Here is a 15,045-nt window from a genome sequence, read left to right as displayed (position 1 = left end):
TGCACGCTTTGGCAACGTGAATGCGAATTCGCCCGATGTGATACACTGCATGACAGTCCCATGTGACTTTTTAGCAGAAATGAGTTATCTTCTGGAAGATCATAGCTACCTGAATTTTTAATTTATGCCCATAAAGTGAACTGATTTGTTCTGAAAAATCGTTAAACATATCAAAATTTAGTTGTCTCAGCCATAAGATACCATGAAAGAATAAAAAATGAACTGCGTTTATCTCGAGTTGCGGTTTTTCAACATGGGATTTTTATGCGTTTATGGGCAGTGCATGGATGAACTTTACTGTCAATAAACGCAAGTCAGTTGCATCAGTATTTTGAATTAGGATCGTTGTGATCTATGCTTATCAAAAATGTAATTTTTTTCATGAAAATGTATAACAAAATGTACCACAGTAAAAAGTATTTGACTGATTTGCGGTTATTTTTCCCATTGATGTTAAATGTAATCGTAATTCAATCCCACACTGATTTTGGGCACTAATAAAATACAGATATTAAATCAAATATTTTTAATTAAAGATTGAAGATTGTTCGCCGAATAGTTAAATGGTTTGTAAGTACTGTTAACAACATTGGTTTCAAATTTCAATTTGTCGAAGCTGTAAGCCCACGTAAGCTAACATCACCGTCAGGAAGGTGAAAATTTCACCCTAGTTTCAGTGAGTTTTACACCCAGAGAGCTAATTTTGTAAGCACAGCGCGTGCGACCTTCATCACTTTCAGCCTTTTAATCGTTTTTAAAACTGTAGCAGAAATATAATTTCATTTTTGCGTAAGGCAGGGGAAACGCTCCTATAGTTGCGGTACGTTAGAAGCGTTAGGTTCCTATAGTAGTGCATGGAGACTCAATGGACAACTATAGGAACCTAATGCTTCTAACGTACCGCAACTATAGGAGCATTTACCCATAAGGATAATTACAGATTGAAAATTGCGGCACGAAACTCAGCTGATATGGAAGGTATGGATGCCACAATAACATATTTACGATTTTCGATGCGGTGGGTGTCAGTCGGGAGTAATTTGACCGATACTCAACATGTGTGTCTCAGTCTACGCTTATGGTTTCCAGTTATTTTTAGTTTTTTTTTTTTTACGCATGTACTACTTATTTGTTTATGGCCCGCGACGGACGGTCTGGCAAATGTTCTTTTTTATCAAATGAAATATGTTTTTTTGCAAAAGTTGTCAACTGATGTAGAAGAAGCGATAGACAGTATGGTGCCTGTTTACTGAACATGTTTATTTGTTAGAAAATTCCCAGCTTCTGGTGTTTCTTTTAACTGGACATGATTTCATATGAGGTAGGGGCAGAAGGTATAGTCAAAACTATTTATAACAGACAAATTTGAGAGCATTAATTTTATTTTATCTACCTCTATTATCGAGATTTTCATCTCCTATTAATATTGTTCTAAATCAAAAAAATCCACATAAAAAATACCCAGTATGCATTCATGCTATGGGCATTTTGTAGTAGTTTTATGGGTTTAACAATTTAAACCACGGTGTCTCTGCAAGAAGAGCTTCACCCGTATTCTGTATTTCGTTTCGAACGAAATTCTCAAACAAAAAAATATTTTTTTGTATGAGAATTTCGTTTGAAACGAAATACAGAATAGGGGTGCTTATCTACAAAATATCAGTACACTGAAACACCCACCAAAACGAAATATTAGGTGCTCCACTTGCATTTAAGCCTAGTTTCAAAATGTTCTGTGGATATGAACAATCATCCAAATTTGTGCTAAAAATCGATAATTTTAACTCTTGTTACAGTTTTTGAAATACAGTGCCTTCCCGTTTTTAGAATCAAGGCGTTGATTTTATGTGGCCAAAATAGGGATGTTGCCGGTAATTCTTGTGTTGTTTTTTCTCTCACTATAATAATAATCATAATCGGGAATAAGCATTACAACATACAAAAATTACGTCACTTTCTTTAGAAAAGCAATATGAGCGTTTAGATAAGTCATTATTGTGCAATCTAGTTCGAAACGACAATTTATTTACTTTTGGCGGCTTAAAGTTTTTTTTGAAATTGAATGTAAAAAGTTGATAAGGGTGATCCCCATTAAAGTTTAAGTGCAGATTAAAATTTTTGTTGAGGTCATCGAACATCTTTTTTTTTTTTATTATGGCGATTATTTTTCGGAAAAGTGGTCTTTAGAAAACTTACATTTTCCAGTGTATTGATATATCTCGACGTTGAAATGTTATAGGTTATTTTTATCCAAAAAAACATACAAACTTAAAATTATAATATATATTTCAATCCCAGAGAAAGATATTTTTTAATTCTTGAGATGGCAACCTTAAAAATAACAACAAGCAAAATTTGAGGTTAAATGCAGGAAAACATATTTTTATTGTAAATAAAGTCAATTATCTATAGCTTGATATTGAAGGGACCATCGAGTTATAGAATTTCGACTAATAGATTATTTTTTCATCCAATATTTGATGAAGAATTCTGAATTATTCCATCTACTGGACAATCTGACATTTTTTTCCTTTATTAGAGGGACTTTCAGTGATAGGGTGGATCGTCTCTTAAAATCTGACCTTATTTATAAAAAATGAAAACTAAAAATGATTCATGAATTAATTTACGGAAGGTCTGAGTAGTTGATTCGGAATAAACAGCAAATATGAAAAAAGCACATGTCGATTTTTATGCCCCATTAAAGATCCTGGTTCACCATAGGCTTTGCCCATTTACCCCAAGCACGGTCGAAACAAAGCTGGATGTGTCTGCTCGTGCTCTGCAGACGTTCAATATAATCGCAAATGATTCTTTAAAGCTCATGTTTCGCAAACGGTTGTTGCTTCTAGTCTACTCACTTCTCTGAAGGCAGCTGGAACCTTTTTGGCACTATCGCCCGAGCTCTCCATATCGCTTATCCATGATAGATATTGGAATTATTTACATGTACTGGCTTGGGTATCTACCATTTGCTCGAGGACGCTACAATGAAGCAAAACTTTACGTAATCGCCATCGGTGAAATCCTTTAAATCGTTTAAAAATCCAATAAAAGTCATGTGTCAATGATTTTCATAAGACCATCATTTACGACACATGATTTTGAGAACAGTAGCCACCTGGGAAAAAAGGTATGTTTTATAGGATTTTCCAATAGCGCAATTTCATATGAAAATCAATGGTTTTTTACGTGTCATTTTTGTTCCGTGGGGCAATGAGTCCTAGATACTGAGGCAGGCAGCTATCATATTTATAAATTTCCTTTGAATTTAACACAACAATCATGGAATGCAGAAGCTCTGCATTTGACATATCGAGATATGGAATTAAAATACACTACTTGAAACATCGACCAAAGGATGCATCGGCTTGTGGAAATACCGACTTATGGAGAGTATGATACATGGAAAAATGAAGGGATTGCTGAATCCATCGAGTTCTGGATAGTTTACTAATTAAATCTACTTAAAAATCCTAAAACCTCTTAAAATACCCCCACCTGTATGTTTTTGTGGGACACTGTGAATTAAAAAAAAATAACGTGAAATTTTCGAATGATCTGAGATAATTCGGTTAATTTTCCGGAGTCGTGGTCCAATCGCACAAATATTCTATAGTGTTCTATGGGAGACTAGTTATTTGGCGCCGGGTTTGTCAAATTTGGTGCAGCGGTAGCTGAGAAACCGATCTCATAATTGGTGTATACCTTATTACGTTGTTTTTCCTTTTCTACTACTGTTGTAGCACTTTTACTTTCACTATTTCGCTATTCACTTTAAAAAAATATAACAGGTATATTTCGTTTACTACTTGCAAACTTCTTCACTGTCTAGTCATAGAAGTGAATAGTGAATGAGTGAAAGTGATAAAATAGTAGTAGAATTGAAAGGAAAAGCAACGTAATAAGGTATACAGTTATTCTACTACAACGCTCATCAATCCATTTAGAATTTGATATGAGTTAGACATTTATATAGATTATTACAAAATTATCGTTTTGAAGTTAACAGATTACAGTCACTGCTAAATTTCCAACAAACCGTTATCGTCATCACACTAAGTGATATATTATTGTTGATAGTTTATCGAGTCAAACCTCTAGGAAAGACAACCAAATCCACTAGGCAATTGAAAACTACATAATTTCCAATCGATTTATCAAGATCTCCTTGTACAATATTTATTGAACAGACAGCTGTGGAATGTGGATGAATCTATCAACGTCGCACTTATTTTGAGCTGTAAATGAGCAGTTCGAGTTTATGGTGTTCCTTCTATATTCGTCAATTTATGAATTATTATTTTGGGCATTCAACCCATAGCTATAGGGTTATTAAGCTGTCACGCTTGTCATTCATGCACTCTAGAGCAGCGATTCTCAAACTTTTTTTCCATTGCGACCCAATTTTTGGAATTTTATAAGATGTTTTGGTCAAAATGTTCTTAAAAACTTCAAAATAGATTTAAACGCCAAAAAAGTCAAAAATGTAAAATTGTGGCAATCCAAAAACGGCCATAATTGTGCAAAATTGGACTGAAAATACTGACAGAGCTATATAAACGCATGAATAATATTAAACCGAGAATTTTGTATTAAAACTAATTAGAAAACCACTTCATAACGTTGTAAAAAACCTGACTCGACACCTACTATCAACGCCAGAATGATCATAAAAACAAAAAGCCTTTAAATCGAGAAAAAGGTTTCAAAATGCATAAATGGTTTTTAAAAACGTCCTGGGAACTGCTTTAAAAACGTCACATGGGGGAAAAATTGTCTAAATAAATCAACATGGCCTAAACTTTCCAAACTGGCTATAAAATGGCCATGTTGGGCTTTGAAATTGATTATCCCAGCATAATTTTAAAATCAGATAAATTCTTCATGCAATTTTGATCAAGTTTTCTGAATGTGGGTCGCGACCTATAGCTTGAGAAACGCTGCTCTAGAGGAAAGTGTTCAAAAGCAATGCTTTGGTGATTGATTTATTGTTCGGTTTATCAATATTAACATAGAAACACTTACACTTTTCTTCATTCGAAGACTGGATGCATCACTCCAGGAAGTGACCAAAATGTTGTCTTTGTACAGTGGCATCGTAAACATTGTTGTGATTGTGATTTAACTGAAACTGTAGCCAATCACAGTTTACTATCAGCTGGATATCACTTCAACACAATTAGTCAAATCACTTTATCGTCAACTAGTAATCAACCTCTCATCATACCTTCTTTGTTTGTTTGTGTTTACTGTTGCTTCTTTATCATTCTAACACTGGCTTGCTCTTATTCGTTCATAACAAAGCAAACGACCGTTCTACAGACTTGCGATAGGGCTTTAATTAGATTGGACGATTGATTTGTTTACACTCTTTCAGGCAATATTTTATCGCTTTGTTTTTCACGAGCTGTTCGTACGTCTAGCTTTCAGCCCACCCGCAACTACTGGTTCAAGAGGAAGATAGTATGTTCATTTTCCTTTTCATTCGACCTTGTAATGCTGATAATTTCCTCGTCTTCGCGCCCTGTTGCAGGTCGAAATTCAGACATAAAACAATCGGGGTCCATTACCGGTCTAACGATCCTCTTTTGTATCGAGTGTCACAGCATGATTGAGAAATATAACGCTTTCTTTGTTAGCAATAAATAAAAATTCAAACTGACAATCGTTGGATGACGTCAATGCGCTTAAGAAGAGAGGAACTTCATTATTTTCGTCGGTCGAATGATCGACAATTTAAAACAATTTGTGCAACTTGAATGACATTAGACACACTGTAGTCATTCTAATTCCAACGAAAACCACGTCCACAAACGGAAACTTTGACCAAGATTTAATACGTTTGTCTGTCATTCAACCGAAAAAAATGATTTGCTGCTATTCTTGTAACTACACTGAGTAACTAACGCCATCGACCGAATTGTCCCTCTCGTTTTCCTTCCACGATGACACCTTCTCGCACTGTCGTTTCGTAACCACACTCACTTTAACCATATCTGCAGAGTGGTTTTCATTAATTTTGCATGAAACAAGGTAATTCACCAGCTACAATTCTTCATCACACTATAACTTGTACGTTGGGTTTAGACCCACTTTGAACATTAAAAGACGGATCTTTCTGCACAGGCGAGCAATGTAACTCCCTGTCGTTGTGGAAATTCCAGAAATAGTCAATTAATTTAATTAGAGTTGATACGAGCGAAATTGATTCTATTTATTATCTATTGGATATTTATGCACAATCATATGCCACAATGACACGCACAAGCTCTTATTCAGCACTTTGAGTGATTTCTTGATATTCTTTCACCTCCACTTGACACTTTCATCTAGGTATGTAGGTTTCCGAGGACTTTGCTTCCTTCCTTATTTTCTTTTTCACAGTGATGCGGAGAACGTTCGATCCCCGAGTGAGCCAACGACTTTTGAACATCCGAAATGTACGAAAAATAAAATTAAACTGACAGACGAGTTCGGGTTTAAAAGCATTGCGGCTTTTATCGGAACTGTGTATGTGACACACAGGCAAAGGCAAAAGTCAAACAAATACATGACTACCAACCGATTGGTAACGCAGAAGGAGGAAAAACGTGAGTTTCATTTGCGAAAAGCAGTGGGCGATGATGGGTGGAAAATCAGTTTAAGCAACACCTTCGTCAGAGTAGGTACTGGTTTGCATGCAAAAAAAATTGACTCATGTAAGTGTCTGTTTTGCTCCGGAGCGTAACCTCGGTTGCCGTCACTGTGTAGTCACGATTCACGATACCCCAGCATCGATGGCCTAGCTTTCCGTATTTGTTTCAAGTGAATAAACACAGCCAGGAATCGAAGTAAATCAACAGCTGCGAGGCATACATATGATCATCGAGCTGTGTATGTTTTTCGTCTGTTTTTCAATTAGAGGCGTACAAATGTCAATTGGTCACTTGCTGATGCCGGCAAATGTTTTTCTGCATGTTGCTGGTTCATCACGATGTTTATGTTGATGGTGGTGATTTCATTGGTATACTTTCGTCAGTGAGAACAATCTTCTGTATTTTTTGAGAGCAATCGATGTCAGCTGGAATTTGGGTACATTCTTTAATTTAAACGAAAAATGTGTAATTAGTACAATTAGTATGATCATTTTGCTGCATACAAAAAAAACGTTAATAAAATATAAGTCAATTTCTGTTAATCAATGGAAAATATTATTCTAGTGCATTTTAAAATGACATTTACTACCACTCAAACTTTGCCGTGGCACAATATTTTGATATTTTTCATTTAGAACTTCGGGAAAATAGGGTCTTATTTATACTAAGCTTGAAAATTTTGGAATTTATTGTATCATTTTCTTAAAATCACTGGTAGAAGGCCTTCCCAAAACTGTTCGACAATTAGATTTATTAACAAAACATATTGAAAAAAAAAAACTTGGAACAACTCAGAGTTACATAGGTAACAGACATTAGGTTTTGTGACTGATAAACCTGTCGGCGAGACGCATGGTGATCCACTCCTGAGGTAACAAGGTATATTTTCTTATTTTGATATTAGCCATGTCATGTTGAATTACAGCAATCCGTCCAACACATAATGGACATATGCTGGCAGTGTCGGATTCGAAAGTTGAGGCCCCTAATTAATCATATTGAAGAGCAGTTATATTTTTTTCAAGCTTAGCATAAATTAGACCCTATTTTCTAGAATTTCGAGAGGAAAAAATCTCAAAATATTGTTACATGACAAAGTTCGAGTTGTAGGAAAAGTAAATTTAAACTGCTCGAATGATTTGATCCTTAATGATTCAATTTCTTCGTATGCTAAAAAAAAGCAACGAATAAGATATTCGGTTCTAAATTGATTGATGAGCGTTTTAGTAGAATAATTGTGTACCTTATACGCTGTTTATCCATTCAATTCTATTACTATTTCACTTCCACAATTCACAATTCACTATTCACATTCACTATTCATTTTCACTATTCACTTTCATTATTCACTTTTACTATTCACTTTCACTATTCACTTTCTCTATTCACTTTCACTATTCACTTTCACTATTCACTTTCACTATTTTTTACTATTCACTTTGAAAAATGATGATGATGGTCCCACCTCTTACCCTTACAAAGGATTGAGCTAGACGATTTATCATTATGATAATTAAGTATGACATTTAAACCAGGTTAGCAAACTAAAACGAACTGGTTACAATTACAGATATAAAATACAGTTGCTTCACAGCGATATAAATGTGAAAAAACTCAAGCGTACTCCCCTTAGTTTGCCTTTTTGTCCAGCTAAAATATTCATAAGTATTACAAGCAATCAAGAGATAATGAACAATCAACAAAGCATCAAAAGCAAATCTCGGGTAGTGAGCAGAGAATGAAAACAAAATGAAAACTGAGTTTGATATTTTGATATAAGCGTTCGTGATAACATATTTTACCTACCATGTGGTCGAGTTAATAGTAATCATAACAATAATGAGATCTAAATGCTATATGAAGGATATTAAAAAGATAACAAATCATGTTTTCTTGATAACAAATACATGTATGCGTTTTGATATTAGTAATTTCGTTAATAATAAACAAAATAAGTAATCAATATGTTATTATAACTATGAAAGGAAAACTAAAAATAAAAATAAACTAAATTAGTTATTATTTTGATATCATGATATCAAATTTAGTAATCTGAAATTTGAAATCTATTGGTTGATATCAAGATTCAAAATCGAAAAATGTTATCAATGAGTTTTCATTTATTTCTAAATAAAAACAAACCTATTTTCAATCAGTTTTATCGATATCTAAATTAAATTCGCATGTAGATTAATATTCGATTTGTAAATTAAATTCGCATGTAGATTAATATCAATAAATGTTGTAAACTATAACTGTAAAAATCATAATTGTCCGCAAACCGCAAGCATGCTGATTGACTCTTAAGAAAAAAAAATAAATAGATTTCAGTGATAAATGTGGATGCTCTTTTCATAACATATCAAATTTTGGTTTTAACTAATTTTTTTAGAAAAATGTATCAAAATAATATCAAAATATGAATTCAACTAAAAAAAAAATAGTATATCAAAATATGTGATCAATATGATTTCCAAAACATAATTTGTTATTATTTTGATATTATTTTGATATCCAACTTTGCTCGGATAGCAATTCCGCAATTTGATGCTGTCTTAATTTTCAGCAATGTCAGGAATGCTGACGAACCCCCAACGTTTGCCAGTAAACTTCTTACTAACTGAAGGTATATTACAAATAAGCTTCAAAGTTGCATTTCTTTTATCAAATATTAAATTCGGTTCTCTATATCCGTAATACGTGCGAGGCTCTAACCTTTGTAGATCACTCAAAAAAACTACTACTATTAAATCAAATGTCAAAAATCCATCACCATAGTGGCGAACAAAATAGTGTTCACTTTCACTATACAATTTTACTATACAATTTAAGTATTCACTTTCACTATCACTTTTAAAAAACCTATAACTGATACGTATTTCGTTTACTAATTGCAAACTTCTTCAGTGTCTAGTCATAGTATCAAAAAGTTCTGGCAAAAGGCTATTTGAGGCTTAAGCAGCTTGGTTGAAGGTGGTCTGTAGAATTCTAAGCAGCCTCATTTTTAAGTCGTTATAAGAACTTGAAAGTTCCGGTACCATAATTGAAAAACATTCTAAGCAGCTTCTGGTGGAACTTGAACCGCACTTTCAAAAATAAGTTAAAAACCCGAATTTATCCACCTATGGTGTGATCAGACCCTTCTTACTTATTCAAGTTTATTTATTTTATTGTCATTATCAGTGACCAAGCCCCCCACCCCCGTGTCATCCAGTGACGCTACGCCACTGCCTGGGGGTACCCGGAATATATCCGGGTGTAGTCTACTTGGTGAGGCTACCAATCACCTTATCATCGTATTTTAATGTGATTTAATGGGTTTTAATTCAATTCATATTCAAGCAACTTCCCCGGGGTACCCGGAACATATCCAAGTGTGTCCCCAATGTGGTCTGGAACGACTTGCATTGATCTTATTTTTGAATTCTGTAGTAATTTGATGTGTCGCATGATGGTTTTGATACGTTTTCCGTTAAATCCAGCGTGAAGGCCCATATTCACCGGATCTTATTCCGGCCATATCTCCGGAACCGGTTCACCGATTCCAAAACCGTTCAATGGGACCCCAAGACCTATCATTTGGCGCCAAGTTTGTCCAAATCGGTTGAGCGGTTGCTGAGAAACGTGAGCGCATTCATTTCGTTACATACACACACACATACACACATACACACGTACACACACACACAGACATGTTCCGATCTCGTCGAGCTGAGTCGAATGGTATATGACACTCGGCCCTCCGGGCCTCGGATCGATAGTCGGTTTTTCAAGTGATATCTATACCCTTCTTTGTAAGAAGGGTAAAAAGGTTTTTGTCGTCTACACCAATTTCATATTTAGTTCGCACTTTTATGAAAGTTAATTCTAAAGTCAGATCTTTATGAAAGTTATTTCTGAAGCCAAGTATGAACGTGTATTGATTTATCAGCATTAATAGTAGTATTTGAGCTGTTTGAAGAATTAAACCCAATCCTTCTGCCTGAGAGCCCCAGCACAAACCACTACACCATCTGAAATATATTGAAGTGAGCTGTCGACCCGCTTACTGTTGCGGAAAACAGTCCGCATCGTGCGGATCTATTTGCTTTTGCTGAAGGAAGTATTACTCCTACAACAAATTTGCTGCATGCCAGGTAAATGCATGAATTGTGGTGATTCTTTTCACGCAAAGGACGACTGTCATGTGAAGGAAGATCCTAAGAAATTTAAGTTCCAAATTTTGAGGATGTAAGACTCGCCAAGCGACCCTATAATCTCGTTCTAAGCGACAGGTAGGAAATCCTCCACTTTCCCAACCAGGTACTAATGTCTCTGCTGTTGACAATCGGTAATCAGAAATCAGTAATCGACATGATTACTGATATGCTAAAAACTAGCTCCTTGTTTGATGCTATTCAAACTGGAGTTAAATTTGGGAACAATATCGTCATAACTTTGAAATTCAGTAATGGATTTTAAATCATCGATCTCTTAAAGATAATGAAGATTAGCTATTTAACTTCATGAAAGTTCATAAATTGCATATCGCCGCTATAACTTTCCTTAAACCTAACCATAAGGTTAAAAGGGACGCAATACTGCCTTTTTTAATTTTGGTCTTTTTTTTACTGCATTATTATTAAAAAAAAAAACAAAAAATGTTATCATTATTGTAGCAAACCCCTCTATATCTGATTGACAACAATAAATAAATAAATAAATAATTTCATTTATCGAAATGACCGTGGTGGCGTTGCTCATAAATAGACGTATTAAACATAAAATTCTTTCTTCATTTGAAACCAAAGTTTTTGAAACTTTGGCAATTTCTGTCGAAACTAAATTTGCACAACTTACGTTTTTAGCTGCTTATTTGCCATTCCCATGCTTAGGCCAGCAGAAGAATTTTCTCAAGGGTGACCTTCAGAAACTTACCCGTTATAGGTCTAAATTCTTCATTATTGGTGATTTAAATATAAAATTCCACTCATGGAATAATGCACAAAGCAATTCCAATGGTAATATTCTGTTTGATAATCGTTCTACAGGTTATTACACTATTCAATATCCAAACAGCCCAACATGCTTTGCTTCAGCAAGAAATCCCTCAACTATTGATTTGATCTTAATTAATTCATGTCAACTTTGTAGTCAATTAGTTACCCATGCTGACGATAACCAATAAATGATTTCGAACATTTACGGAACATAACTTTGATCCAAATATTCCTTTGCATTAAAAGATGATATTAATAATGCTCTTGAATCTCTATAAACTACTTCTACTGCCTCAGTACCAAAATGCGAGGTTAAATTCCATTCAATTATAATAGACGACAGCTCTTGATTCATCTGAAAAATCTCCGTAGGAGAAACACGCGATTCTACCATGAAAGTTATTTGGCAGGATTTTCAAAAACAAATTAAAAAGCGATTCTCTGCCTTGAGGAACAAAACTTCTGAAAATAATGTTTCGAAATTAGACCCGAGTTTCAAACTCTTTTGAAAGCTCACAAATTTTTTGGAAAACCCTTAAAAGCCCATTCCAGCGCTTAAAGAAGGTGGTCATATTTTGATCACAAATTCGAAAAAAAGCCCAAAAACTTGCTAAGCAATTTGAGATTTTCCATAATTTCATAATTTCCATAATGGGTCTTACTTGTCCTATTAAGAATCAGGTTGCTTGGGGTTATCTGAATATTTTCTCTCGGGAAAATATTTTTAATGATTCCTGAGGGACTGATTCTTTAACTAAAAAGTAGAAGGGTCTTTGCCTAGGGGCACGAACGGAAGCTTGACGTCGGACCGCTAGTGGACGGAACAAATATGTTGATCATTTAGTTCTTAACTCTTTCCGTTTTTGAATTGGTGGCCCTGAAAAGGGTTGGTTGATTTTCAAATGGTGGTCAAACCAGTGCAAGTCGATGCCGACCGGATGACGGCGGCCTAGTCATGCTACCTATTGCAGAAAGCCTTTTCTCCGGTCGATGTGGGTGTTTCCGTCATCGTCGTCGTCTTCGTATTGGTGCGATGCGTGCTGTTGCACTCATACGTCGTCTCCGACGATTATCCGTCCGTTGCTCGAAAGCAAATGACGAAGAAAACTATATGGCAAGCATTTTTTATTATCGCTGCTTTTCTCCTCCCTTCCTTTCATTGGTGAAAAGATGAGCGGTCAACCGAGTATTGAGCTCGCTCATGTGAGCATGCGAAATGTATCGTGTGTTCGATTTGCGCTCTATCGTTGCGTCCGTGTTTGGGATTTTTCGTTACATGTCTGAATTTTTATTTTTTTTTTAATGTGACCCCCAGTATTGAAATTAAAGACGCAGTCCGACGTCAAAAGTTTCAAAATATAGAAGCTCCAGGTGATGATAGAATTTTGTATATCCTAATCAAAAAACTCCCAGAGATTACCGTGTCTTTCTTGGTAAAATTATTTAACAGATGCTTCCATTTGGCATACTTTCCTCATAAATGGAAAAATGCAAAAGTTGTTCCAGCTCAGCTCTGGTACTATATTCGCTCCCAAGCTAATCGATGCACCCCTCGAAACATAGGAGAATCCAAGAACCCCTCATTTTATCTGTCAAAGTTTCATAGCGAATCAAAAAAAACATAGTGTAGTACTAGAATTTCGACAAGAATGTGATAAGCTTATAGATGTACTTGGGACCAATAGGCTAGTCAAGTAGTGAGCCAATTTTAAATCGTTCGTTTCCACCGGTTGGTAGCATTCTTGGGCTTATATTGTATAAAATTTTTACTTCGGACATCCCTGATTTGCCACAAATCAATTGTAACAATTAAATTCCTTTATTTTTAGATAAGATTAGTTTTTAGTTTTAATATATCTATTGTTATACTGACATGCGGGTATAAAGGGTGTATTCGATAAAAATGGCACACCGAAAATCTTCTGTAACTTTTGAACCGTATGAGTAAAAAACCTGAAAATTGGACTAAATCTTATTCATAGTGTATTGTTTACATATGTCAAGTGTCCTAGTTATGCAAACAGTAGTTCCAGTCATGTGGGCTACAAAATGGTGAGTTGACAACCTGGAAGGAGCGGAATACCTAGCCCTGGTCCTCACAAGTTCCTACTTCACGCCTCCTCGAGTCATATGATAACAAAAGACTACCAGCTGAAACATGGACACAGCTGGTTGGCGTAGCCTGGGCAATGTTGCCAGTCCGGCAATAGCAAAGTGAAGAGGTGCGACGCGAACACTGGCGCGGTAACCATAGTACGGTGATAGAGGAAATGCTTCACCAAACCTGAGCGTCTGCTCACCATGGAGGTGCGGCTCAAAACGGCGTCTGTTCTCCATGTTAGGAGCGGCTGATCACCGTCCTAGTGCCAGCGTGGGACTCTAAACAGAGCTGTGCACGATGGTCCCCCGGCGAGACAGGGGGTTGGGGCAGGCCCAACAAGCCGCACTGGAAAAAAAACAAAGTTGCAAATACCGAAGAAAGAAATACGAATCGGAACAATCGGCACAGACCTACGCGACGAAATAAGGACTACGATTGGAAACTCGGAACGTGGAACTGCAAATCGCTCGGCTTCCCGGGTTGCGGTAGGTTAATCTATGACGAACTTCAACCACGCAACTTCGAAGTCGTAGCACTGCAGGAACTTTGCTGGACGGGACAAAAGGTATGGAAAAGCGGGCATCGAGCGGCTACTTTCTACCAGAGCTGTGGCACCACCAACGAGCTGGGAACCGGCTTTGTAGTGCTGGGTAAGATGCGCCAACGCGTGATTGGTTGGCAGCCGATCAACGCGAGGATGTGCAAGTTGAGGATTAAGGGCCGTTTCTTCAACTACAGAATCATCAACGTGCACTGCCCACACGAAGGGAGACCCGACGACGAGAAAGAAGCGTTCTATGCGCAGCTGGAGCAGGTGTACGACGGCTGTTCGCAACGGGACGTCAAAATCGTCATCGGCGACATGAACGCTCAGGTAGGACGGGAGGCAATGTATAGACCGGCAATCGGGCCAAACAGCCTGCATGCCGTATCGAACGACAACGGCCAACGATGCGTGAACTTTGCAGCCTCCCGGGGTATGGTAGTTCGAAGTACCTTTTTCCCCCGCAAGGATATCCACAAAGTCACCTGGAGATCACCTGACCAACACACAGAAAACCAAATCGATCACGTTCTAATCGACGGGAAATTCTTCTCCGACATTATCAACGTCCGCACGTACCGCAGTGCGAACATAGATTCGGACCACTACCTAGTTGCAGTATGCATGCGCTCAAAACTCTCGACGGTGCATAACACACGTCGAAGTCGAACGCCACGACCCAACATTGAGCAACTACGGGACACCGGAGTTGCCCAGGACTACGCGCAGCAGCTGGAAGTTGCACTACCCACGGAAGAGCAGCTTGGCGCAGCTTCTCTTGAA

General features: G+C 36.7%; 1 protein-coding gene across 5 annotated transcripts in view; it reads right to left on the bottom strand.

The window, feature by feature from the left end:
- Nucleotides 1–15,045, bottom strand: part of plx (PTB_TBC1D1_like and TBC domain-containing protein plx) — an 80,953-nt gene that overhangs the window by 39,277 nt on the left and 26,631 nt on the right. The window contains exons 1-2 of one of the 5 annotated variants that reach the window (XM_065236509.1): nucleotides 6,314–6,454; nucleotides 5,029–5,689 (exon numbers count right to left, since the gene is read on the bottom strand). The exons of 2 other annotated variants lie outside the window; for them this stretch is intronic. In XM_065236509.1, the coding sequence (XP_065092581.1) occupies nucleotides 5,029–5,109 (81 nt within the window). In that variant the 5' untranslated portion in view covers nucleotides 5,110–5,689; nucleotides 6,314–6,454. Of the gene's footprint in view, nucleotides 1–5,028; nucleotides 5,690–6,313; nucleotides 6,455–15,045 lie in introns of those variants that run through there. 2 more of the 5 variants (XM_065236510.1, XM_065236511.1) reach the window with 2 other exon arrangements.

The sequence above is a fragment of the Ochlerotatus camptorhynchus genome, unplaced genomic scaffold (genome assembly GCF_037179485.1).
Source record: "Ochlerotatus camptorhynchus isolate MF236.1 unplaced genomic scaffold, CSIRO-AGI_Acam_v1.1 ptg000554l, whole genome shotgun sequence".
NCBI classification, from domain to species: domain Eukaryota; kingdom Metazoa; phylum Arthropoda; class Insecta; order Diptera; family Culicidae; genus Ochlerotatus; species Ochlerotatus camptorhynchus.
This window is presented reverse-complemented; position numbering and strand designations above follow the sequence as displayed.